Genomic DNA, 27,333 nt, shown 5'->3' on the forward strand with positions numbered 1-27,333 from the left:
TCTCTCTCTGTGTAGCGTGCTGCTGCTGCTATCGTGGGGGCAGCAAACCTGATGAACTTCCACGCCTGATGAACGTGCTTCCTTTGAAGTCCGACTCCCTAAACTCTTGTTAGATGTTTTCTGTATTGTTGACCGTTGGATTGAGTGAATATATTGCTTTATACAAAAGTAGGCTCCTGTGTAGTGAACGAATGGCACTCACTTTGCAAAGGGGGTTTGCATTTTGACCAGATGTTCCAAAACAAGTCCATCCAACAGCCAACAGGTGGCCAATAGATTGCTGCCTGTACCTGTGTTGTGCCCCCCCCCCCTTGAAGGTGCATGCACTCAATTCTTAATTTCTGCTACTTGCTTGCTAGTTGAGATTTCTGATCACGTTTTATGTTGGTTTGATCGTGGGGGAGGCACTAGTAATGTCTGCAGTTTTCGGTGTATTAGTCTATAAATAAATCTCTTTGCCAAAATTCATTAAAGTCCCGAGATAGAATGGCCTTGCCGAAATCCTTGTCTCGTCTTCCTCATACAAGAATGCAAAGCAGTCCTTAGGCACAGATCTCAAATCAGTTTACCCTCACCAAATCCTAACCATAACCATTAGAGGGGGGAAACATAAAGATGACCTTAGATCAGTGTCTATGGTAAATTTCATCAGGAGGGGGTGTGACTGGGGATAAATAGCTTCACTTTCCAAAGTAGCTATGTGTTATGATGATGTAGTAGAGTATTTGACTGTAATTTACCAGCACTGAGCAAAACTGACCTATGATGAGTCTATTTGATGTGATTGCACACGGCACAGCCACATATCAGGGAGAAAACACACACACAAACACACATACACACAGACACACAGACACACACAGTAATAACAGCTAGCATCAAAGGTACAACAGTGGGCTTTTATTGAGTGATATGCACCAGTGTGAGACACCACCTTGACCATGCTGAGAGATATCTATTAATCTATGTTACGTACTACAACGGGATGGACTATCATACAGGCTAATCAAAACCACATTAACACACAGGTGCACACACACACACACACACACACACACACACACACACACACACACACACACACACACACACACACACACACACACACACACACACACACAATTTTCCAGGATGTAATCTAATCTTCTCAAGTGAAATTTGATCTAATGTGTTTATCTCCTAGAATCTTCAGTAGACTCTCAGAACATTGATTGTGCTGCAACACATTGCCCTTGTTCCATAAGAGAACCCTCAAGGACAGAAGCTATTCTGTCAACAGAGCAAAGGGACAAGAAGGATTGAGAATCTCTCAAAACTTTGGTTTGTCTCATAACTTCTGTTGGACAGGAAATGACACTGTGGCCTGTCTCTATGTCAATGCTGACTTAGAGACACTCTCTCCTTCTCTCACACACACACAAATATACACACACACGTACACACACGCACACACACATACTGTAATCACTCTTCACTTTCTCTCTCTTTCTCTCTCATACACACATTTAAATGTGAATAAATAACCCACAACTCAACATGAATAATGTTATAAACAGAATAAATGAATCTGACCCACATTTTAACTGTGTGAGCCAGTAGAGTGCAAAATACATATTCAACAATAATCATAAACAGTCTAATTCAGTACCAAACTACTTCCCTTAAATACAAAAACAAGCTTGGACACCAACTGCAAATCTACTATAATGCTATAAAGCTTGGCTATAGTCTTGGCTTCTGACTGCATCCAACAAAGCATCGTTTTTTGGGGGGGTTTCACAACACCAACAAATCGTTGACAAAATGTTTGTCCCTGTTTAAAAGTGTTTCTCCAGTGTAGGGTGTGTGGCCCATCCAGAGTGTTTGGTGTTGGTTTTACCCTGTGTCCAGTGTCTCTGTTAGGGATGCACATTGTTGAGAAGAGAGTGTAATATTTCAGAACATCCAGATAGAATTGTACTGTTTCAGTTGGAGTGAGGTTGCAGTGTGATTGGCCAGCACGTGATTGACCCTGTGTTAGTCGTTCCACATATCATTAGGTGAGAAGAGAGAGGTGAGAGGTCAGGAGTGAGAGGTTAGGGGTCAGGGATCACAGGTCTTGCTCATGCTGCATCTGCTGCTGCATCTTCTGAAGCATCTCCTGCATCCTCCTCAACTAGAGAGAGAGAAGAGAGAAGGAAGAGAAGGAGAGAGAGAGAGAGAGAGAGAGAGAGAAAGAAAGAAAGAAAGAAAGAAAGAAAGAAAGAAAGAAAGAAAGAAAGAAAGAAAGAAAGAAAGAAAGAAAGAAAGAAAGAGGGAAGGAAAAGAGGGAGAGACAGAAAGAGAGAGAGAGAGGGAGAGACAGAAAAAGAGAGAGAGAGAGAGAGGAGAGAAGGAGAGAGAGTGAGAGAGAGAGAGAGAGACAGAAAGAGAGACAGAAAAAGAGAGAGAGAGAGAGAGAGAGAGGAGAGAAGGAAGAGAAGGAAAGAGAGAGAGAGAGAGAGAAGAAAGAAAGAAAGAAAGAAAGAAAGAAAGAAAGAAAGAAAGAAAGAAAGAAAGAAAGAAAGAAAGAAAGAAAGAGGGAAGGAAAAGAGGGAGAGACAGAGAGAGAGAGGGGGAGGGAAGGAAGGAAGAGAGGGAGAGACAGAGAGAGAGGGGTGGGGGAAGAGGAGGAGAGAGATTGAGCGAGTGAAAAGACAGAGGTACAGAGAGAGAGAGGGGGGGGAGGGAGGAGAGAGAGAGAGAGAGTGAAAAAGACAGAGGTACAGAGAGAGGAAAGAAAATAAGATATGCAATGTGGATACTTGCCCCACACAATATGTGAATATATAGCACTATATCAATGCAATCCACTATCATATCATTATCATATAAATGGAATTATCATATGAATATATAATTAACTATCCATTACCTCCTCGTCCTTCATCTTGATGAGTTTCTCTGTCTCCACGTCTGGGGTGGACAAGGGTAGGATGGGAATCGGGCTCTCCACACGATTATCTGTATTCATTTTACTGGAATAGAAAAACAGGAGGGTTAGCTCTGATACACACACACACACACACACACACACACATACACAAACATACACCGTGCACACACACACACAGAGAGAGAGAGGGAGAGAGAGAGAGAGAGAGATAGAGAGTCTGTACCTGGTCATGGTGTGTATACAATGAGCCCTGTAGTTCTCATAGTGACAGTCACAGGTGATGTCCTTCAGGTCATGCATGTGGGTCCTGATCAGCATGGTCCTCAGCTTCACAAAGTCACAGTGAGACTGGTTCTCCACTGCAGACACACATATGTTATGTTAATACACACACACATTAATACGTGTATACACACACACTCATACATATGTTAACATACACACCCAACTCCCATGCACCTACCCTCTACGATGCCCCAGGGGTAGAGTCTCCCTCTGACTTTCTGACCTCTGGTCTCCACCACCATGTTACTGCCGATCACAGCAAACGGAGTGCTCTCCTAACACACACACACACGGGTGTCAGCACGCATTTACCACACACACACACGGACACACACACACACACACAATGACGGCAGCACAGATAGGCACATGCACAAACACAAAAAAAGTTATTCAGTTAAAAAATGTTGTGGAACTGCGATTATAATCATTTAGCTAAATAGCTTATGAAACATTCATGGAAATTTTAGGGATATAGATTAAAATAAAAGAAGTCAGAAAACGGTGTGACCATGTGTGTTAGACTCACCTTGAGTTCTCTGTCCTTCTGTTTGGCCTCCTCATCCTCATCAGAGTCGCAGTCTGGGAACTGGTACACCTTTATCCCAAACTTATCTATCTCCTCACGGACCTACACACACACACGCGCGCACAAACGGTACTTGCACAGACACACGCACACGCACGCACACGCACACACACACAGACACACACACAGACAAGGAGAGTTAAGGCAGGTTTATACTTCGTCTATAGACATGTCTGTAGACAGTTGTCGCAGTGACATCATGAACATTATATTGTCGTCCAATATCAAACTTGTCGTTATGAAAAACTATATACACAAAAACGACAGACATGTGGTCAAAATAGCATAACTGGTGTATTTTAACACCAATAAACCCATCTGTTCCAAAAATGAAGTTAGAATATGTCATTCTAGTAAACCAGCAGTGGTGACCCGGAATTCAATGGCAGGTGAGGCCCGCAGAATCTGCAGGGAGAGCTAGGAAGTTCAAGTCCCCTTAGGTGCTGACATAGATTTACATTAAAAGTGCACATCCAAGAAGGCAAGGTCATTGGACACAGATAAAATGATGTCAAATCACGTTATATCTACTGTAGCTTTGATTGGACTGATCATGTCATACTTTCAAAATCTTAATTAGCAAGCTAGACAAGCAGTCATCATCATGAATCACGTCGACAATCTACTGACAAATATTTTTCAAACCTTATCATGTGAAGATAATTATAGATAAAAAGTTCTCAGTGCTCATCGGCCATTGGACATAAACATTACACAACATCAGAAATCGCAAATTCAACAATGAGTGGTTTGGAAGGAATCAGTGGCTAACTACAAGTATTGCAAAGCAATCACTATTTCACTTCCTCTGGCTGCTATTCAGTGGAGAGGGTATGTGGTCTAAGACTGGGTTCAGGGATTTAAAACATCTGTCTGAAATGGTCTCTTTTCGAAGCTTAAAATTATAAGCATTCACTCGCAACACCATGGGACAGAAAACATTGAATACATTGGCCATGCTGTCAATCCAGCATGACTTCTGCCACGTTCAAAACAACTGGAAACTCGTAACTGGGAAATCTCAGACTTCAGTGAGTTCAAAACAACTGGGAACTCGGAACTGGGAAATCTCAGACTTCAGTGAGTTCAAAACAACTGGGAACTCTGAAAAAAAATAGCTCCTACTGGGAAAATACATTTTGAACGGTCTTCAAACTCGGAATTCCAAGCCAGGAACTCAGGCTTCTTTCTAGAGCTCCGACCTGAAGATCACTAACATCATGATTCAACCTTGTTTATTTCAGAGTTCCCAGTTGTCTTGAAAGCACCTTTGATGACAAAATTTGCCCACAAGAAGGACTGTCGTGCTTGTTCAAGTGAGCACAGCACAACAACGGAAAAAATATATTGTATGCTGCTGCATAAATTAGCTCATGTGCTTTTCTTCAAGAGGAGGGGATACTATATAATGATGTTGGGTATGTAACCATGAGGAGGGGATACTATATAATGATGTTGGGTATGTAACCATGAGGAGGGGATACTATATAATGATGTTGGGTATGTAACCATGAGGAGGGGATACTATATAATGATGTTGGGTATGTAACCATGAGGAGGGGATACTATATAATGATGTTGGGTATGTAACCATGAGGAAGGGATACTATATAATGTTGTTGGGTATGTAACCATGAGGAGGGGATACTATATAATGATGTTGGGTATGTAACCATGAGGAGGGGATACTATATAATGATGTTGGGTATGTAACCATGAGGAGGGGATACTATGTAATGATGTTGGGTATGTAACCATGAGGAGGGGATACTATATAATGATGTTGGGTATGTAACCATGAGGAGGGGATACTATGTAATGATGTTGGGTATGTAACCATGAGGAGGGGATACTATATAATGATGTTGGGTATGTAACCATGAGGAAGGGATACTATATAATGTTGTTGGGTATGTAACCATGAGGAGGGGATACTATATAATGATGTTGGGTATGTAACCATGAGGAGGGGATACTATGTAATGATGTTGGGTATGTAACCATGAGGAGGGGATACTATATAATGATGTTGGGTATGTAACCATGAGGAGGGGATACTATGTAATGTTGTTGGGTATGTAACCACGAGGAGGGGATACTATATAATGATGTTGGGTATGTAACCATGAGGAGGGGATACTATATAATGTTGTTGGGTATGTAACCATGAGGAGGGGATACTATGTAATGTTGTTGGGTATGTAACCATGAGGAGGGGATACTATGTAATGTTGTTGGGTATGTAACCATGAGGAGGGGATACTATATAATGTTGTTGGGTATGTAACCATGAGGAGGGAATACTATGTAATGTTGTTGGGTATGTAACCATGAGAAGGGGATACTATATAATGATGTTGGGTATGTAACCATGAGGAGGGGATACTATGTAATGTTGTTGGGTTTGTAACCATGAGGAGGGATACTATGTAATGTTGTTGGGTATGTAACCATGAGGAGGGGATACTATATAATGTTGTTGGGTCTGTAACCATGAGGAGGGATACTATGTAATGTTGTTGGGTATGTAACCATGAGGAGGGGATACTATATAATGTTGTTTGGTATGTAACCATGAGGAGGGGATACTATATAATGATGTTGGGTATGTAACCATGAGGAGGGGATACTATGTAATGTTGTTGGGTTTGTAACCATGAGGAGGGATACTATGTAATGTTGTTGGGTATGTAACCATGAGGAGGGGATACTATATAATGTTGTTGGGTCTGTAACCATGAGGAGGGATACTATGTAATGTTGTTGGGTATGTAACCATGAGGAGGGGATACTATATAATGTTGTTTGGTATGTAACCATGAGGAGGGGATACTATATAATGTTGTTGGGTATGTAACCATGAGGAGGGGATACTATATAATGATGTTGGGTATGTAACCATGAGGAGGGGATACTATATAATGATGTTGGGTATGTAACCATGAGGAGGGGATACTATGTAACGTTGTTGGGTATGTAACCATGAGGAGGGGATACTATATAATGATGTTGGGTATGTAACCACGAGGAGGGGATACTATATAATGTTGTTGGGTATGTAACCATGAGGAGGGGATACTATATAATGTTGTTGGGTCTGTAACCGTGAGGAGGGTCTGTAACCATGAGGAGGGGATACTATATAATGTTGTTGGGTATGTAACCATGAGGAGGGGATTCTATATAATGTTGTTGGGTCTATAACCATGAGGAGGGGATACTATATAATGTTGTTGGGTATGTAACCATGAGGAGGGATACTATATAATGTTGTTGGGTCTGTAACCATGAGGAGGGTCTGTAACCATGAGGAGGGGATACTATATAATGATGTTGGGTATGTAACCATGAGGAGGGATACTATATAATGTTGTTGGGTCTGTAACCATGAGGAGGGGATACTATATAATGTTGTTGGGTCTGTAACCATGAGGAGGGGATACTATATAATGTTGTTGGGTATGTAACCATGAGGAGGGGGGATACTATATAATGTTGTTGGGTCTATAACCATGAGGAGGGGATACTATATAATGTTGTTGGGTCTGTAACCATGAGGAGGGGATACTATATAATGTTGTTGGGTCTGTAACCATGAGGAGAGGATACTATATAATGTTGTTGGGTCTGTAACCATGAGGAAGGGATACTATATAATGTTGTTGGGTCTGTAACCATGAGGAGGGGATACTATATAATGTTGTTGGGTATGTAACCATGAGGAGGGGATACTATATAATGTTGTTGGGTATGTAACCATGAGGAGGGGATACTATATAATGTTGTTGGGTATGTAACCATGAGGAAGGGATACTATATAATGTTGTTGGGTATGTAACCATGAGGAGGGGATACTATATAATGTTGTTGGGTATGTAACCATGAGGAAGGGATACTATATAATGTTGTTGGGTATGTAACCATGAGGAGGGATACTATATAATGTTGTTGGGTCTGTAAGTGTTAGTCTCTTCAAATTCAAATATTTATTTTCAACAAGAAGTTCAGTGATCGACCCATGTAATTCCAGTTGATATTGTGAGGGTTGTTTTGTTTGTGCAATGCGCTCTGTGGGTCGGTATATTGTCTTTAAAAAGTGGATCCTCCTGATTGTATTTACTTACTTTTTAGACCACATAGGCCTAATAAAATACTTCAAATAGTAGGCTAACCTCATCGCTCTCTCTCTCTCTCTCTCTCTCTCTCTCTCTCTCTCTCTCTCTCTCTCCCTCTCTCTCTCTCTCTCCCTCTCTCGCTCTCTCTCTCGCTCTCTCTCTCTCCCTCTCTCTCTCTCTCTCCCTCTCTCTCTCTCTCTCTCTCTCTCCCTCTCTCGCTCTCTCTCTCGCTTTCTCTCTCTCCCTCTCTCTCTCTCTCTCTCTCTCTCTCCCTCTCTCGCTCTCTCTCTCGCTCTCTCTCTCTCCCTCTCTCTCTCTCTCTCTCTCTCTCTCTCTCCCTCTCTCGCTCTCTCTCTCGCTCTCTCTCTCTCCTCTCTCTCTCTCTCTCTCTCTCTCTCTCTCTCTCTCCCTCTCTCTCGCTCTCCCTCTCTGTCTCTCCCTCTCGTCGGAGTGCATGCTGGGAGTGAGTCGTCAAGCAGGAGTGATTGTGAGTGCGAATGGAATTTCTTTTCACTCTATTGGGGTTTGGTATGTATATATACATATATTGATTAGTTTAGTTGTTTTAAGGGTATCTTGTTTAAACTATCAATAAGCACGTATAGGGGTGGTGGGATCTTTGCTTTGAGGTTGGTTTTTCGCGAGGGCACAACCAGCGGGTGGAGCTGGTTGCTATGGCCACTCGTGGAAATGAAGAGTTTGAAAAACTTAGTCGGAGGCATGGAGTAAAGATTCCTGCTGCGGCCGGGTGTTCAGTGGAAGAATGTAGCTTGGCTGTGGGTGCTATCATTGGGTATGATAGCATCAAATCAGCCTCAAGGATGAATAGCGCTGTAGTGATATTCTTAGATTCAATTGAAAAGGTGAATAAAATAGTTGAGAGGGGTGTTGTGTTGCGGGAAACACAGACGCCGGTATTTAAGCTTATGAATCCTGCGAAGAAAGTTATGCTTTCTAACATGCCACCATTTGTTAGAGATGAAGTGTTGGAGCGAGAGTTATCTCGCCATGGTCAAATAGTATCTACAATAAAGAAGGTTCTTTTTGGATGCAAATCTCCGTTGTTGAAACATGTCGTGTCTCATAGGAGACAAGTGCATATGATTTTAAAAAAGGAAGGAGATGAACTGAATTTAGCGTTTAGCTTTAAGATTGATGGATTTGATTATGTCTTCTATGCATCTACTGAATCAATGAAATGCTTTGGATGTGGAAGAGAGGGGCATTTGGTGCGTAGTTGTCCCGAAAATGAGCGTGCTGAGCCTGGTAGTAGTTTTAGTGCGAGTGCAAATAACGCACCACCGCGAAGGGCTGAAAATACTACGGGTGCAGGAGAAGAGAGAAGGTGGGCAGATGTGGTTGGAAAAGCAGGAGAGGAAGGCAGTGTGGATACGGGGGCAATTGTGGTAGATCAGAACAAAGAGGGAGGGGAAACAGTAGGTGAGATTGCGACTGCCGTCGCTGAGGTGGTGCTGGAAAATGAAATTGGAAGTCAAGAGGAGATTGAAATAATGGAAAAGGAAGCGGATGTTTTCAAAATACCGAGGAGTAAAAGGAAGAATTTAAGGGGTGGTGAAGGGTCTAATTCTAAGAGAAAGGTAGAGTTTGATAAATCAATTGAAGATGAAAAAGGTGTAGAGATGGTGGAGTATTCTTCTGGGGAGGATAGTGAGAGTGAGTCATCTGACGCGTCACAACAATATAGTGAGATAAATGGGGTGGAAGGGATGTATGGGATCGAGAGGATACGTCAATTTTTGAAGTTGACAAAAGGGAAGAAATATATGCAGGATTACAATGTAACTGATTTTTTCCCTGAATTGTGAATTGTTTATTGAATCAGCAAAGTTTCTGATGTCAAAAATTACAGGGGGAAGTTTGAAAAGCCCTGAAATTGCTAGACTCAAGAAAGTGGTCACAAGAGTGATAAGTGATGTAAATTCTAAAGAAAATGAAAGAGTTCAGTTGCAGTCTTAACTCTGTAAAGAGATGTGATGGCTGTATCTTCCTCTGTATATTTTTTTAATCCATGAGCAGTTTTAAGATTTCTTCTTTAAACGTAAATGGGGCAAGAGATGTTAAAAAAGAGCCATGGTGTATGAGTTAATTAGAGGAAAGGGAAGTGACATCATTTTTCTACAAGAAACGCATAGTAATTTGGAAAATGAAGTTATGTGGCAACAGGAGTGGGGGGACAGTGGTGTGTAGTCATAAAAACTCAAAAAGTGGGGGTGTGGTTATCTTGTTCTCAAAAGGGTTTTTGCCGTTGTCATATGAGGTTGAAGAGGTAGTTGAGGGGAGGTTATTAAAAGTTAGAGCAAGGTATGAAAACATCACTATGTGTCTGATAAATGTATATGCCCCAGTGGTGACAGTTGAGAGGGTATGTTTTTAGAGACATTATCAAATACCATTGAGAAATGTAACAAAGAAGATTATTTGTTTATTGCTGGGGATTTTAACTGCACAGTTAGTGATTTAGATAGAAATCACCAAGAACCTCATATAGCCTCAAGGATGTTTTTAAAACGCCTCATTGTAACAAATGAATTGTGTGATATTTGGCGGAGTCAACATGGAGGAACAAGGCAGTACACCTGGGCGCATGTGAGAGAGAACATCATCTCTATGGCCAGGTTAGATAGGTTTTATGTTTTTGAGCATCAATCTCAAGTTTGTAAATCAAGTGTGATAACTCCAGTGGGATTTTCTGATCATTGTTTAATAACAGAGGTGGTGTTCATTAACGATGTAAAACCCAAAAGCGCATACTGGCATTTTAATATAACTTTATTGAGTGATGCTCACTTCAGGAACTGTTTCAGTTTGTTTTGGGAGAGATGGAGGTCTCAAAAGGCCAGTTTTGTATCCATTCAACAGTGGTGGGATATAGGGAAAATCCAGATTCAGCAATTTTGTAATCAATACACGAGGAATGTCACCAAAGATATCACCAGATCAATGAAAGCCCTAGAGATTGAAATAGTGGAACTCATGACGTTGGTTGAGACCACAGGAGATCGAGGCCATACTCAGGCCCTCAAGAGGAGAAAAACTGCATTGGCAGACCTGCTGGGTATCAGAGCAAAGGGGGCACTGGTGAGAAGTAAATTTCAGGGAATATCTGAAATGGATGCCTCATCCAAATTTTTCTTTGGTTTAGAGAAAAAGAATGGACAAAGAAAAATCATTCATTGTCTCAAATCATCTGTTGGACAAGAGCTCACTAGCCCTAGTGAAATTAGAAAGAGGGCAGTAGACTTCTATGCTGAGCTCTACAAGTGTGAGTACAAAGAGGACAAAACAGTGACACAGCAGTTCTTTGATGGGCTCCCAAAGGTGGCTGCAGAAGCTCAGGTTGAGCTTGAGCAACCATTGTCTTTGCAGGATTTATACACTGCATTAAAAGGCATGGAAAATGGAAGGGCACCAGGCATTGATGGGCTTCCCGTTGACTTTTTAAAGTCTTTTTGGGCTATGTTGGGTGAGGATTGGTTAAAAGTAGCTAATGATAGTTTAACCGGAGGGTTACTACCAATAAGCTGCAGAAGGGCTGTCCTCACCCTACTGCCCAAAAAGGGTGACCCGAGGGAGGTGAAGAACTGGAGGCCGGTGGCTTTATTGTGCACTGATTATAAGATATTGTCAAAAGCTTTGTCCAACAGGCTGAGGGAGGTGATGGGGCAAATCATACATACGGATCAGTCCTACTGTGTTCCTGGCAGGCAGATAGGGGATAACATTCCTCTGATTCGTGATTTTTGGACGTCTCTAGGGCTATTGGGTTGGATGCTGGTCTAATTTCAATTGATCAGGAAAAGGCATTTGACCGAGTTGAACATCAATATTTATGGCAAACGTTTGAGGCGTTTGGGTTCAGCTCTGGTTTTATTGCCATGATAAAGGTGATATATGGTGACATTGAAAGTGTATTGAAAGTTAACGGTGGTTTGAGTGCTCCTTTTAAAGTGTGTAGAGGTATTAGGCAGGGATGTTCTATGTCAGGGATGTTATATGCCATTGCTATAGAGCCACTACTAAATAGCATTAGAAGGCGCATTGCAGGGGTGTGCCTTTCAGAGGATATTCCTCCTATTCGTCTCTCAGCCTATGCTGATGATGTAGTTGTGTTAGTGAAAAATCAAGCGGAGGTGGATAGCTTGAGTCTAATGGTTGATCGTTTTAGGGAATATCCTCTGCAAAGGTAAATTGGGAAAAGAGTTGTGCGTTACAGATTGGAGAATGGTCTGGAGGGATCATGGCTTTGCCAGGGGGGCTAGAATGGTGTAAGGGAGGTTTTAAGTATCTTGGAGTATACCTAGGAGATGAGGGGACTATGGAAAAAAATTGGAGTGGGGTGGTTGAAATGGTGGAAGGGAGGATGAGGAGATGGCGTTGGTTATTATCTCGTATGTCATATAGGGGGCGCACTATTATAGTTAATAATGTGATTGCATCTGCACTGTGGCATCGGTTGTCAGTTTTAGAACCACCATCTGGCCTTCTGGCTAAGATACAGGCAATTATTGTGGATTTCTTTTGGGATAAATATCACTGGGTTCCACAAAGTGTTTTGTATTTGTCAAAAGAAGAGGGGGGACAAGGTCTTGTACATCTTGCTAGTAGGGCTGCTGCTTTCCGATTTCAGTTTATTCAAAGGTTGCTTTATGGACCGGAAAATGTGGTGTGGAGAGGGGTGGCAGGTCTTATATTACAACAGGTTGGAGGATTAGGTTTAAAGAAGGCTTTATTTCTGGTTGATAGTAGCCAGATTTCTAGGGAGGGAGTACCTCCGTTTTACAGAGGACTTCTCAGAGTGTGGAGCATAATGAAGGTGTCTAGACGAACTTCAGCGGAGTCAGTGCATTGGCTGTTGGAGGAACCTCTGGTGTATGGGGCAAGACTGGATTGTACAACTGCAGCTGTTCCACATTTCTCCAAGATTCTGGTGAAGGGGAAAATCATCACCTTAAGACAGTTAATGGCCATGGCTGGGCCCGCATTAATGGATGGAAGACGGGTGGCAGAACATTTGGGGATGAGGTCGGAAAGGATTGTCGGACAAATGCTGGGGAGCTGTAGGAAGGCTCTGTCAGCGGAAGAATGGGGTATGCTTAGTAGCCACAAGAAGAAGGTACAAGATGAAGACGTCTCATTTCCAAGACTAGGGATTACACCAAATATCCCAGAGTCAGACAGAAAGGCGTTATTGCTGGATTTGAGAGGGTTGGAGGAGGTGGGTTTGGATGAGGTGAATGGGAAGGACTTGTATAGGGGGTGTGTCAAGGTGTTGAATAAAGATAAATTGAAAAATAGAAAAGACACTCCATGGAGGGTAAAATTGAACAGTAAACAACAGAAAAGAAAATGTCAAATGTTAAATTTTATTTTGGGACAAGCTAAGATGTCAATTTTTCTGAGTAGAAAACATAAGATAGAAACGGAATATGGGAAGGATATAAGATGTGTTTTTAAAGGATTAGTGAAAGCAAGAATAAAAGTAGATTTTGAGTTCTTTTCAGCTGTAAAAGATCTCCTATTATTTGAGGAGAAGTGGGCCTACGAAAGAGCGCTTTGTTTTGTAGAGGAGGGGAAATTATTTTTTGCTGATGAAATAAGTTGAATATATATGTTATGTATTTATTTTTGTTTAGGAATTACATTTGTTGTTTCATTTCTGAAAAGGCAGTGTGTCATTTTTTAAAATGTTAACACTTGAGTAAAAAATAAAGGTTTTATAAAAACTCAAACTCTCTCCCTCTCTCTCTCTCTCTCCCTCTCTCTCTCTCCCTCTCTCTTTCTCTCTGTGGTGACATAAAGAAAAGTAAAATGAAGGCCTAAAAATCTTGCTGATATTATCTGGACTAACATCTATCTGAATTTCTGGTTGTGTCTATTTTCAAAGGGCTGAACGAACAGGCCTACCTTGTCGCAGCTCGTTTGCCTGCACTTTGTTATACTTACAGCTAAGTGTTAATGATATAAGAATAAACATTATACATTTACTGAACATAAATGTAATAATGTTTGTGTATAGTTCAAAAGTCAAAACTCATTTTGGCGTTCGTTATTATTGAAGGCCAATGCGGTTCTTATCGACTCACACAAATCCAAAAGGAATCAGTAGAAACCACATTTGTTTAAGCAAGTCAACCATATCAGCTATGGTTTTAAAAAGTCAGCAAATGAGGCTGAATGAAGTTGGCTGCCAGACGAGGCTCCGCTGATAGCCAGGTGTAGCGGTGGTAAGGATGAACTCCATGAGAAGAAAGCTCTGCTGTGGGGACATCTTTATGTAGGCCCTAACAGTTTGTGGGCACTGGTTGTCACCGTTACAGTGCAATTAATGTATTGTTTAGTGTTGTGTTGTGGCTTTGTTGGCATACATCTAAAAAAGCATGTTGATTTTCCCCCACCAAGATTTACAAGCTAAAATCGCCACTGGAAACCAGGCAACTAAAAGCAACTTTCTAAACAATGTTTTGGTTTGTTTCTGTCAGATTTCCTCCTCTTCCTCTGAAGAGGTGAAACAAGGATCGGACCAATATGCGGCATGGTAAGTGTCCATGGTATTTAATATGAAAACTCAACATGAACACAAATAGAAAAACAACAAAGTGAACTGTCAGCGAAACAGTCCCGTGTGGCACAAACACTGACACAGGAAACAATCACCCACAAAACACAAAACAGGCTACCTAAATATGGTTCCCAATCAGAGACAATGACTAACATCTGCCTCTGATTGAGAACCATATCAGGCCAAACATAGAAACTAGACATACAACATAGAATGCCCACTCAGATCACGTCCTGACCAACACTAAAACAAAGAAAACACAAAAGAACTATGGTCAGAACGTGACAGTTTCTAGCTTGTTAGCTAGCTAACGTTAGCTGCCTAGCCAGTTCAAATAATGACCATATCATAGATGACAACATCTTAACTTAAGATAATTATTACAGGAAGTTAAGGGCGAGTTAATAACAGAGTGTGATGGAATAAAAGCAGGGCAATCTATCTGAGAATGTTAGAACTTGGGCACTGTCTCGTTGCTGGCTCAGTCAGGTAACCATGACCAGAACTTTTATTCTTCTGTCTGCCACAAGGAAACCGACAGTTGCAGCGACGGTCTACAGATATTCCATTTGCGTATAAATTAAATGTGGTTTTGACCAGCAACACTTGTCGCATTCTAATTGTCTACAGACATGTCGATAGACAAAGTATAAACCAGCCTTTAGAGTTACATCTAGGGCTGATACGGTGGCCGTATTACCGCCACACCAGCGGTCACGAGGCATGACTGCAGTCAAATTACAAGTGACCGTTTAACCAAGGTAACTAGGCATCTCCAAGCTCTGATACTGTTGCCGGTCATTAGTAGCCTACCAAACTTGCTAACTGCCTGGTAATCAGCACTCGATTGTCTCTCTAATCACTCTGACATCAACAAAAATGTAATTGAAAATCGAATCAAACACTTCATGAGAGCCCATGAGCTCATGTTGCGCAACATTTCTATAGGCTATGCAATTGCGAGAGAAAACAGAGTTTTGATGATCCCATCTGCTTTCTATAGGCTAGGCCTACTATATTTATTTCTCAACTTCCCTAATATTAAGCACATTGCTTCTCTTTACAACCTACCTGGCTGGCATGAAATTAAACCACGAGGAAAAGCATGGTCCATTCGCTATTTAAGTGCATAGATGACATGTATTCTTTCCTCCTGCCCCTGTTTCCATACAGGTGCATGTTAATGGTCCATTCTAAATCAAAACACATTTCAAACATATTATTATTTAGTATATGTAAAGACAAGATTAAATCAAGAATAGTCTGATGGGTGACAATATTATCCTGTCACTTGTGAATGATGTATTATCACTTGATGCCCAGCTGGTGCAGTAAGGCAAGGAACAGCACATGCCTTTTTTCAAACTTTTTCTAATCATAGTCGCACACCTCATTTAGTCTAGCCCATAGGCCTATATGTTTTAATAAGGTTTGTATCACACCTCATTTAGTCTAGCCCATAGGCCTATATGTTTTAATAAGGTTTGTATCACACCTCATTTAGTCTAGCCCATAGGCCTATATGTTTTAATAAGGTTTGTATCACACCTCATTTAGTCTAGCCCATAGGCCTATATGTTTTAATAAGGTTTGTATCACACCTCATTTAGTCTAGCCCATAGGCCTATATGTTTTAATAAGGTTTGTATCACACCTCATTTAGTCTAGCCCATAGGCCTATATGTTTTAATAAGGTTTGTATCACACCTCATTTAGTCTAGCCCATAGGCCTATATGTTTTAATAAGGTTTGTATCACACCTCATTTAGTCTAGCCCATAGGCCTATATGTTTTAATAAGGTTTGTATCACACCTCATTTAGTCTAGCCCATAGGCCTATATGTTTTAATAAGGTTTGTATCACACCTCATTTAGTCTAGCCCATAGGCCTATATGTTTTAATAAGGTTTGTATCACACCTCATTTAGTCTAGCCCATAGGCCTATATGTTTTAATAAGGTTTGTATCACACCTCATTTAGTCTAGCCCATAGGCCTATATGTTTTAATAAGGTTTGTATCACAACTATCTGCTTTACAAGGAGTGTAGAGTCTAACTGGCATACATAAGCAGCGTGTGAGTTTCAAGTTTGGGGAAGATCATTTTCACCATAAAAATGCACCTTTATAATAAAGCATTACATGAATAATCGCAATTGTGGTTACTTTTGAGACTGGTGTTTTCTCGCTTATTAATTGCATTTTGTAACGTTTGTGCTTATAGTCTACTGCTGTGTGTGTATTGCTGCGCTTATAATGTGAAGAAATAGCCTAATAGTTTATCAACATTTTAAGCTAAACTTTCTGATCTGTTGCATCAGCCTCATTGCTTTTGAAGAGTTATTTTGTAGATGTTCTAGAGGTCAGCATCAGTGGCTTGTAGGCTGTGTGGAAGCCAGGAGATGCTAAATGTATTTATGTTCATTAACGCTCAATTACTGTTACACAGGCAGTTATTCGCAAAACAATCACTGGCTGACAAAATGTAATGACTGCCACAGCTCTAGTCACATCTTTATCTCAAGATGATCAATCTCTTCACAAACCTGGGGAGAGAGATCATGAGGAGCAGAGTCTGGAACAAACACAATACTATCACAGTATCAGTCAGTATGTACAGAGTACTAGTCAGTATGTACACAGTACCAGTCAGTATGTACACAGTACCAGTCAATATGTACACAGTACCAGTCAGTATGTACACAGTACCAGTCAGTATGTACACAGTACCAGTCAGTATGTACACAGTACCAGTCAATATGTACACAGTACCAGTCAGTATGTACACAGTATCAGACAGTATGTACAGAGTACCAGTCAGTATGTACCAGTGGTGGAAAAAGTACTCTATTGTCATACTTGAGTAAAAGTAAAGATACCTTAATAGAAAATGACTCAAGTAAAAGTGAAAGTCAACCAGTAAAATACTACTTTAGTAAAAGTCTAAAAGTATTTGGTTTTACATTTACTTAAGTATAAAAAGTAAATGGAGTTGCTAAAATGTACTTAAGTATCAAAAGTAAAAAATATAAATAATTTCAAATTCCTTATATTAAGCAAACCAGATGGCACAATTTTCTTGTATTTTTTTATTGACAGTTAGCCAGGGACACACTCCAACACTTAGACATAATTTACAAACTAATCATTTGTGTTTAGTGAGTCCGCCAGATCAGAGGCTGTAGTGATGAGCAGGGATGTTCTCTTGATAAGTGTGTGAATTGGACCATTTTCCTGTCAAAATGTAACGAGTACTTTTGGGTGTCAGGGAAAATGTATGGAGTAAAAAGTAGATTATTTTCTTTAGGAATGTAGTGAAGTAAATGTTGCCAAAAATATAAATAGTAAAGTAAAGTACAGATACCCAAAAAAACAACTTAAGTAGTACTTGAAAGTATTTTTACTTAAGTACTTTACACCACTGGTATGTACACAGTACCAGTCACTATATACACAATACCAGTCAGTATGTACACACTAGAAGTCAGTATGTACATAGTATCAGTCAGTAGAGTTTGTACATAGTCACAGCTTATTAATGTCATTGTAATCTGTCTCACCCGGTCTTTAAGTTTCCTGATCTCGTTGGGAGTAAGGCAGTCAGATTTAGAGATGAGAGGAACCACGTTGACCTTGTCCTGCAGAGCCTTCATAAACTCTATATCTACTGGACGAAGCCTGTAGAGAGATACACGCCAGGGCTTAGTGTGTGTGTGTGTGTGTGTGTGTGTGTGTGTGTGTGTGTGTGTGTGTGTGTGTGTGTGTGTGTGTGTGTGTGTGTGTGTGTGTGTGTGTGTGTGTGTGTGTGTGTGTGTGCGCGTGTGCGAGTGTGTGCAAGTGTGTGCGAGTGTGTGTGTTACCCGTGTCCAAAGGGGGGTATGAAGTAGAGGCAGCAGTGGACTCTGTTGTCCTGGATATTCTTCCTGTTCAGTCCACTCTCATCTCTGAAGTACTGCTCAAACTGCTGGTCAATGTAATCTGTGATTGGCCTCCAACTGGAACACACACACACACACACACACACACACTGCTCAATGTACAGTACCAGGCATTAGTTTAGACACCTTCTCATTCAAGGATATTTCTTTATCTTTTACTATTTTCTACATTGTAGAATGTATTATTCTCCTGTAGAATAATAGTGAAGACATCAAAACTATGAAATAACACATATGGAATTATGTAGTAACCAAAAATATATATTTTATATTTGAGATTCTTCAAAGTAGCCACCCTTTGCCTTGCTTTGCACACTCTTGGCATTCTCTCAACCAGCTTAATGAGGTAGTCAACAGGAATGCATTTCCATTAACAGGTGTGCCTTGTTAAAAGTTCATTTGTGGAATATCTTCCCTTCTTAATGTGTTTGAGCCAATCAGTTCTTTTGTGATAAGGTAGGGGTGGTATACAGAAGATAACCCTATTTGGTAAAAGACCAAGTCCATATTATGGCAAGAACAGCTCAAATAAGCAAAGAGAAACGACAGTCCATTATTACTTTAAGACATGAAGGTCTATCAATTCGGAACATTTCAAGAACTTTTAACGTTTCTTCAAGTGCAGTTGCAAAAACCATCATGTGCTGTGATGAAACTGGCTCTCATGAGGACCGCCACAGGAAAGGAAGACCCAGAGTTACCTCTGCTGCAGAGGATAAGTTCATTAGAGTTACCTGCCTCAGAAATTGCAGCCCAAATAAATGCTTCACAGAGTTCAAGTAACAGACACATCACAACATCAACCATTCAGAGGAGACTGAGTGAATCAGGCCTTCACGGTCACATTGCTGCAAAGAAACCACTACTAAATGACACCAATAAGAAGAAGAGACTTGCTTGGGACAAGAAACACGAGCAATGGACATTAAACTGGTGGAAATCTGTACTTTGGTCCAAATTTGAGATTTTTGGTTCCAACTGCCGTGTCTTTGTGAGACACAGAGTAGGTGAACGTATGATCTCCGCATGTGTGATTCCCACCGTGAAGCATGGAGGGGGAGGTGTTATGGTGTGGGGGTGCTTTGCCGGTGACACTGTCATGATTTATTTAGAATTCAAGGCACACTTAACCAGCATGGCTACCACAGCATTCTGCAGCTATAGGTCATCTCATCTGGGTTGTGCTTAGTTGAACTATCATTTGTTTTTCAGCAGGACATTGACCCATCACACCTCCAGGCTTTGTAAGGGCTATTTGACCAAGAAGGAGAGTGATGGAGAGCTGCATCAGATGACTTGGTCTCCACAATCACCCGACCTCAACCCAATTGAGATGGTTAGGGATGAGTTGGACCGCAACGTGAAGGAAAAGCAGCCAACAAGTGCTCAGAATATGTGGGAACTCCTTCAAGACTGTTGGAAAAGCATTCCTCATGAAGCTGGTTGAGAGAGTGCCAAGAGTGTGTAAAGCTGTAATCAAGGCAAAGGGTGGCTACTTTGAAGAATCTAAAATCTATATATATAATTTTTTGGGGGTTACTACATGATTCCATATGTGTTATTTCCTAGTTTTGATGTCTTCACTATTATTCTACAATGTAGTAAATAGTACAAATAAAGAAAAATCCTTGAATAAGTAGGTGTGTCCAAACTTTTGACTGGTAATGTATGTGATCATATTGTACGTGATACTCCTCCAGCTACAACACGCACACATACATGCACACACACAACACACACACACTCACCACTCAGTGTTGTTGACTGCGTCTCCAAACCCTGGTGTGTCTACGATGGTCAGTTTCAGTTTAACTCCTTTTTCCTCTATGTCCACCGTGTGCTTAGTGATCTCCACTGTCTGACTGATACGCTCTGGAATGAAGGAGAGATAGAAAGAGAGAGAGAGAGAGAGAGAGCGAGAGAGAGGAGAGAAGGAAGAGAAGGAAATAGAGAGAGAGAAAGAAAGACAGAGAGAGAGAGAGAGGGGGGGGGAGGAAGGAAGGAAGGAAGGGAGAGAGAGAGAGAGAGAGAGATAGTCAATGGTAGGCTTCGAGGGGACTCCTATGGTAGGTACACCTATAGCTCATCTCTTGGCAGTAGTACTGTAGACTACTTCATCACTGACCTCAACCCAGAGTCTCTCAGAGTGTTCACAGTCAGCCCACTGACACCCCTATCAGACCACAGCAAAATCACAGTCTACTTAAACAGAGCAATACTCAATCATGAGGCATCAAAGCCAAAGGAACTGAGTAACATTAAGAAATGCTATAGATGGAAGGAATGCAGTTTGGAAACCTAACAAAAAACAATTAGGCAACAACAAATTCAATCCCTTTTAGACAATTTCCTGGGTAAAATGTTCCGCTGTAATAGTGAAGGTGTAAACTTGGCAGTAGAAAATCTTAACAGTATATTTGACCTCTCAGCTTCCCAATCAAATCTAAACATCTCAAATAGAAAACCGAAGAAAATTAACAATAATGACAAATGGTTTGATGAAGAATGCAAAAATCTAAGAAAGAAATTGAGAAACCTGTCCAACCAAAAACATAGAGACCCGGAAAACCTGAGTCTACGCCTTCACTATGGTGAATCACTAAAACAATACAGAAATACACTACGGAAAAAGAAGGAACAGCATGTCAGAAATCAGCTCAATGTAATTGAAGAATCCATAGACTCTAACCACTTCTGGGAAAATTGTAAAGCACTAAACAAACAACAACACAAAGAATTATCTATCCAAAATGGAGATGTATGGGTAAACCACTTCTCCAATCTTTTTGGCTCTATAACAAAGAATAAAGAGCAAAAACATATACATGATCAAATACAGATCTTAGAATCAACTATTAAAGACTACCAGAACCCACTGGATTCTCCAATTACATTGAATGAGTTACAGGACAAAATAAAAACCCTCCAACCCAAAAAGGCCTGTGGTGTTGATGGTATCCTCAATGAAATGATCAAATATACAGACAACAAATTCCAATTGGCTATACTAAAACTCTTTAACATCATACTTAGCTCTGGCATCTTCCCCAATATTTGGAACCAAGGACTGATCACCCCAATCCACAAAAGTGGAGACAAATTTGACCCCAATAACTACCGTGGAATATGCGTCAACAGAAACCTTGGGAAAATCCTCTGCATTATCATTAACAGCGGACTAATACATTTCCTCAATGAAAACAATGTACTGAGCAAATGTCAAATTGGCTTTTTACCAAATTACCGTACAACAGACCATGTATTCACCCTGCACACCCTAATTGACAACCAAACAAACCAAAACAAAGGCAAAGTCTTCTCATGCTTTGTTGATTTCAAAAAAGCCTTTGAGTCAATTTGGCATGAGGGTCTGCTATACAAACTGATGGAAAGTGGTGTTGGGGGTAAAACATACGACATTATAAAATCCATGTACACAAACAACAAGTGTGAGGTTAAAATTGGCAAAAAACACACAAATTTCTTCACACAGGGTCGTGGGGTGAGACAGGGATGCAGCTTAAGCCCCACCCTCTTCAACATATATATCAACGAATTGGCGCGGGCACTAGAAAAGTCTGCAGCACCCGGCCTCACCCTACTAGAATCTGAAGTCAAATGTCTGCTGTTTGCTGATGATCTGGTGCTTCTGTCACCAACCAAGGAGGGCCTACAGCAGCACTTAGATCTTATGCACAGATTCTGTCAGACCTGGGCCCTGACAGTAAATCTCAGTAAGACCAAAATAATGGTGTTCCATAAAAGGTCCAGTCACCAGGACCACAAATACAAATTCCATCTAGACACTGTTGCCCTAGAGCACACAAAAAACTATACATACCTTGGCCTAAACATCAGCGCCACAGGTAACTTCCACAAAGCTGTGAACGATCTGAGAGACAAGGCAAGAAGGGCATTCTATGCCATCAAAAGGAACATAAATTTCAACATACCAATTAGGATTTGGCTAAAAATACTTGAATCAGTCATAGAGCCCATTGCCCTTTATGGTTGTGAGGTCTGGGGTCTGCTCACCAACCAAGACTTCACAAAATGGGACAAACACCAAATTGAGACTCTGCATGCAGAATTCTGCAAATATATCCTCCGTGTACAACGTAGAACACCAAATAATGCTGGCAGAGCAGAATTAGGCCGATACCCACTAATTATCAAAATCCAGAAAAGAGCCGTTAAATTCTATAACCACCTAAAAGGAAGCGATTCCCAAACCTTCCACAACAAAGCCATCACCTACAGCGAGATGAACCTGGAGAAGAGTCCCCTAAGCAAGCTGGTCCTGGGGCTCTGTTCACAAACACAAACACACCCTACAGAGCCCCAGGACAGCAGCACAATTAGACCCAACCAAATCATGAGAAAACAAAAAGATAATTACTTGACACATTGGAAAGAATTAACAAAAAAACAGAGCAAACTAGAATGCTATTTGGCCCTACACAGAGAGTACACAGCGGCAGAATACCTGACCACTGTGACTGACCCAAAATTAAGGAAAGCTTTGACTATGTACAGACTCAGTGAGCATAGCCTTGCTATTGAGAAAGGCCGCCATAGGCAGACATGGCTCTCAAGAGAAGACAGGCTATGTGCTCATGCCCACAAGATTAGGTGGAAACTGAGCTGCACGTCCTAACCTCCTGCCCAATGTATGACCATATTAGAGAGACATATTTCCCTCAGATTACACAGATCCACAAAGAATTCGAAAACTCCCATATCTACTGGGTGAAATTCCACAGTGTGCCATCACAGCAGCAAGATTTGTGACCTGTTGCCTCGAGAAAAGGGTAACCAGTGAAGAACACACACCATTGTAAATACAACCCATATTTATGCTTATTTATTTTATCTTGTGTCCTTTACCATTTGTATATTGTTAAAACACTGTATATATATAATATGATATTTGTAATGTCTTTATTGTTTTGAAACTTCTGTATGTGTAATGTTTACTGTTAATTTTTATTGTTTATTTCACTTTATATATTCACTTTTTATATTATCTACCTCAATTGCTTTGGCAATGTTAATACATGTTTCCCATGCCAATAAAGCCCTTGAATTGAATTGAATTGAAATTGAATTGAAATTGAGATACAGAGACAGAGATCCAAGACAACATCCACTATGTGTTATATACTGTGTGATACACTCTGAGAGGAACAGCAACAACTGAACTCACCCTCGGCACTGAGGAGTTTCCTGTCCTTGTGCAGGTCTGTGAGGAAAAGGCTGTTGACCAGAGTAGATTTACCCAGACCAGACTCTCCTACAACACATACACACACCCACATACCCAACACATACATCAGTCAGCATCAGTCAAAAGCATCAATCAACACACTGTGGGAGTGTGATTATGCATCTCTTGCCTGCCACCATGAGGGTGAAGTCAAACCCCTTCTTGACTGACTTCCTGTGGACCTGGTTGGGGAGGGTGGCAAACCCCACATACTCCTTCTCCTGGAGGAAACACACACACACATATATAAACACATGTGCATTAGAAGCAGGTCAATCTTGAAACACCCACCCACCACACACACACACACACCAGGCCTGTGAAGGGCTGCAACAGTGCAGTACAGGTCCTGAGGGCATGCTCTCTCTCTCTCTCTCCCTCTGCCTCCCATCACAGCTTTCCTTCAATAAAACATGAGAGGAATTCTGGGAATGCCCTATTAACACTGAAATCCTGCTGGAGGACAGAGTTGGGAGAGGAGGAGAGGACAGGAGAGGGGGAGGGGAGAAGGGTAGGAGAGGAGGAGAGGAGGTAGGGAGGAGAAGAGGAGAGGAGGTGGGGAGGAGAGGATGAGGGTGACAGGGGTGAGGGGCAGTGATGGAGGGATGAAGAAGGGGGGAATGAGGAGAGCTGAAAGAGTGATTCCTGTTGTCAGGACTGTAGGAGATATAGCCTGATACAGCCCAGCCAGCAGTTTCATTAGCTCATCTACTATGGAATCTTCCAGAACAAATACTGGATGTCCTAAGGTGATGCTGCTCTGCACATCCTGCTCTTGCTGTGTGTGTGTGTGTGTGTGTGTGTGTGTGTGTGTGTGTGTGTGTGTGTGTGTGTGTGTGTGTGTGTGTGTGTGTGTGTGTGTGTGTGTGTGTGTGTGTGTGTGTGTGTGTGTGTGTGTGTGTGTGTGTGCGTGTGTGTGCCTGCGAGTGTCCTGCTTCTTACATGTTAACATTTCACATGTCACTGCGCTCCGGCTGCAATATTACCACACATCTGAGCACACATTAAGCTCTGTGACACCATCTGTACCTTTGACTCCTTGTTACATAAAGGCCTGCATCATGTGGCAGAGGGTTCATGTGAAATATCAAAGGAAATGACTTGTCTGAATTCAACAACACAGAGATATGCAGCAGAAGAGAGGGGTGACAGAGATAGGGAGAGAGAGGCAGAGGCAGAGAGAGAGAGAGAGAGAGAGAGAGAGATGTAGAACACCAAATAAAGCATGCAGAGCAGAATTAGGCCAAATGATCAAAATCCAGAAAAGAGACGTTAAATTCTACAACCACCTAATAGGAAGCGATTCCCAAACCTTCCATAACAAAGCCATCACCTGCAGAGAGATGAACCTGGAGAAGAATCCCCTAAGCAAGCTGGTCCTGGGGCTATGTTCACAAACACAAACACAAACACACCCCACAGAGTCCCAGGACAGCAACACAATTAGACCCAACCAAATCATGAGAAAACAAAATTATAATTACTTCACACATTGGAAAGAATCAACCAAAAAAATTAGAAAACTAGAATGCTATTTGGCCCTAAACAGTGAGTACACAGTGGCAGAATACCTCCCCACTGTGACTGACCCAAACTTAAGGAAAGCTTTGACTATGTCCAGACTCAGTGAGCATAGCCTTGCTATTGAGAAAGTTCGCTGTAGGCAGACCTGGCTCTCAAGAGAAGACAGGCTATGTGCACACTGCCCACAAAATGAGGAGGAAACTGAGCTGCACTTCCTAACTTCCTGCCAAATGTATGACCATATTAGAAAGACATTTTTCCCTCAGATTACACAGATCCACAAAGAATTTGAAAACAAACCCGATTTTGATAAACTCCCATATCTACTGGGTGAAATAACACAGTGTGCCATCACAGCAGCAAGATTTGTGACCTGTTGCCACAAGAAAAGGTGAACCAGTGAAGAACAAACACCATTGTTAATACCACACATATTTATTTTCCCATTTGTACTTTAACCATTTGTACATTGTTACAACACTGTATTTAAACATAATAAGACAGATGGAGAGAGAGAGTGGAGGAGTGTGACTGGGTACTGCAGTGTAGTGCAACATCTATGATATTATACAGGATGTAAGCATCTAGTAGTATGGGAGCAGCAGGAGAGCTAGGCCAGGGGGAGAGAGAGGCGGTGTAGAGAGGGGGAACAGAGAGAATGTGGATAGAGATTGGGAGGAGAGAGAGCATAGGGATGAGAGGGAGAGATTGGAAGAGAGAAAGCCCATCCGTCTCTTTGATTTCATGCTACTGTATCTCCTCTGGCAGTGCTGAAAGACAATCGCATTAGCAGAGGTTGCTATGGAGACAGCTAACGAGGATCCAAAATTACAGTGGCCAATTTGGTGTTTAAAGAATTGAGTAAATCCTGCACACCCAGCTCTCTTTGGGAGCTTGGAGGTTGGCCAACCCTGGACTAGAGAGCTGTAAAATGAGCAGTGAACACCTTAGCAGACAGCAGGATGTAAGCAGACAGCCACCGAGGTGGAGATCACAGGGGGTTGGTGGCACCTTCATTGGGGAGTCCAGGCTTGTGGTAATGGCTGGAGTGGAATTGTATCAAATACATGGTTCCTTTGTGTTTTATGCCATTCCATTTACTCTGTTCCAGCCATTATTATGAGCCGTCTTCCCCTCAGCAGCCTGGTGGAGACCCATAGAGAAATCTATAGAGACACCTGTCTCTGTGATCTGTGCACAGCTGGAATTAATGAGCAGACCACCTCTGGGCTCACACCCCTGGTAATCAAACAGACGACACAATAAAACTCTGTTGTGTGTGTGTGTGTGTGTGTGTGTGTGTGTGTGTGTGTGTGTGTGTGTGTGTGTGTGTGTGTGTGTGTGTGTGTGTGTGAAAAGATTGAACGGTGCCTGTCCTAATTGGGTTCACAGAGCAGATATGGTCTTTATGTTCTCTAGTGCAGCAATTGTCTGTAGCTCTCGCTCGCTGCTGTGATGAAACATAAAACATCATACAAAGGACAGGCCGCACCATGCAGGCGTAATGCGGTCATTCATAATAGGGTAGTAATTGCTTCAAAGGTGCCATATAGGAGGAAATATTCCTTTCTTTCTGAATTTATTAAATCTAATTTCAGATGTGGTAATACCATTTCGATTATTGCCTAATTTGGACATGACTAGATTATGAATAGATAATTAAATTCGAACCGCACTTTGTAGCATTTACCATGCACATGCCACACAGACAGACTAGTCATGGGCCGATAGAGCCGTTATAAACGATTACCTCTCTTCCATCCTCTGTTAGTGGAAACGGTATCCGTTGGAGTTATATACCATCCGAGGCGGCAACGGCAGCACGAGAAACCGAGTCATAGCGATGGGCGCGTGAGCGGAGAGAAAAAAATAAAAGGTTATAGCAAATAGATAAAGCACAGTTATCTTTATTAATAATTATATGTTACAAATCATTATCAATGTGCCATTAACTGATTGGCGATCAGCTGGAGTAGTGCGCGTAGGCCTACCTGATCTGAGTGCTCGGGTCTTGTACCTGGTGTTGCTCGTCATCTTGGTTGCAAAAACAGCTGGACAAGGTCGCGCGCCCGCGTTCACGATGGGCTACAGTGTGGGCAGTCACTAAAATAGTAATTATGTTT

The 27,333-nt window shown here is 41.5% G+C and overlaps 1 protein-coding gene across 1 annotated transcript; it reads right to left on the reverse strand.

Moving 5' to 3' along the window:
* Positions 1–880: 880 nt before the first annotated feature.
* On the reverse strand, positions 881–27,333 carry LOC112220238 (septin-5). The gene is made up of 12 exons (XM_042302472.1): positions 27,202–27,333; positions 26,961–26,974; positions 23,817–23,907; positions 23,627–23,713; positions 20,169–20,292; positions 18,343–18,477; positions 18,043–18,160; positions 3,729–3,830; positions 3,378–3,474; positions 3,138–3,273; positions 2,894–2,996; positions 881–2,155 (listed from the first exon to the last, which is right to left on the reverse strand). The coding sequence occupies exons 1-12, from the start codon at positions 27,242–27,244 to the stop codon at positions 2,090–2,092; spliced, it is 1,116 nt and encodes a 371-aa protein (XP_042158406.1). The 5' UTR covers positions 27,245–27,333; the 3' UTR covers positions 881–2,089.

Source organism: Oncorhynchus tshawytscha, linkage group LG20 (genome assembly GCF_018296145.1).
Source record: "Oncorhynchus tshawytscha isolate Ot180627B linkage group LG20, Otsh_v2.0, whole genome shotgun sequence".
In the NCBI taxonomy this organism is placed as follows: Eukaryota; Metazoa; Chordata; class Actinopteri; order Salmoniformes; family Salmonidae; genus Oncorhynchus; species Oncorhynchus tshawytscha.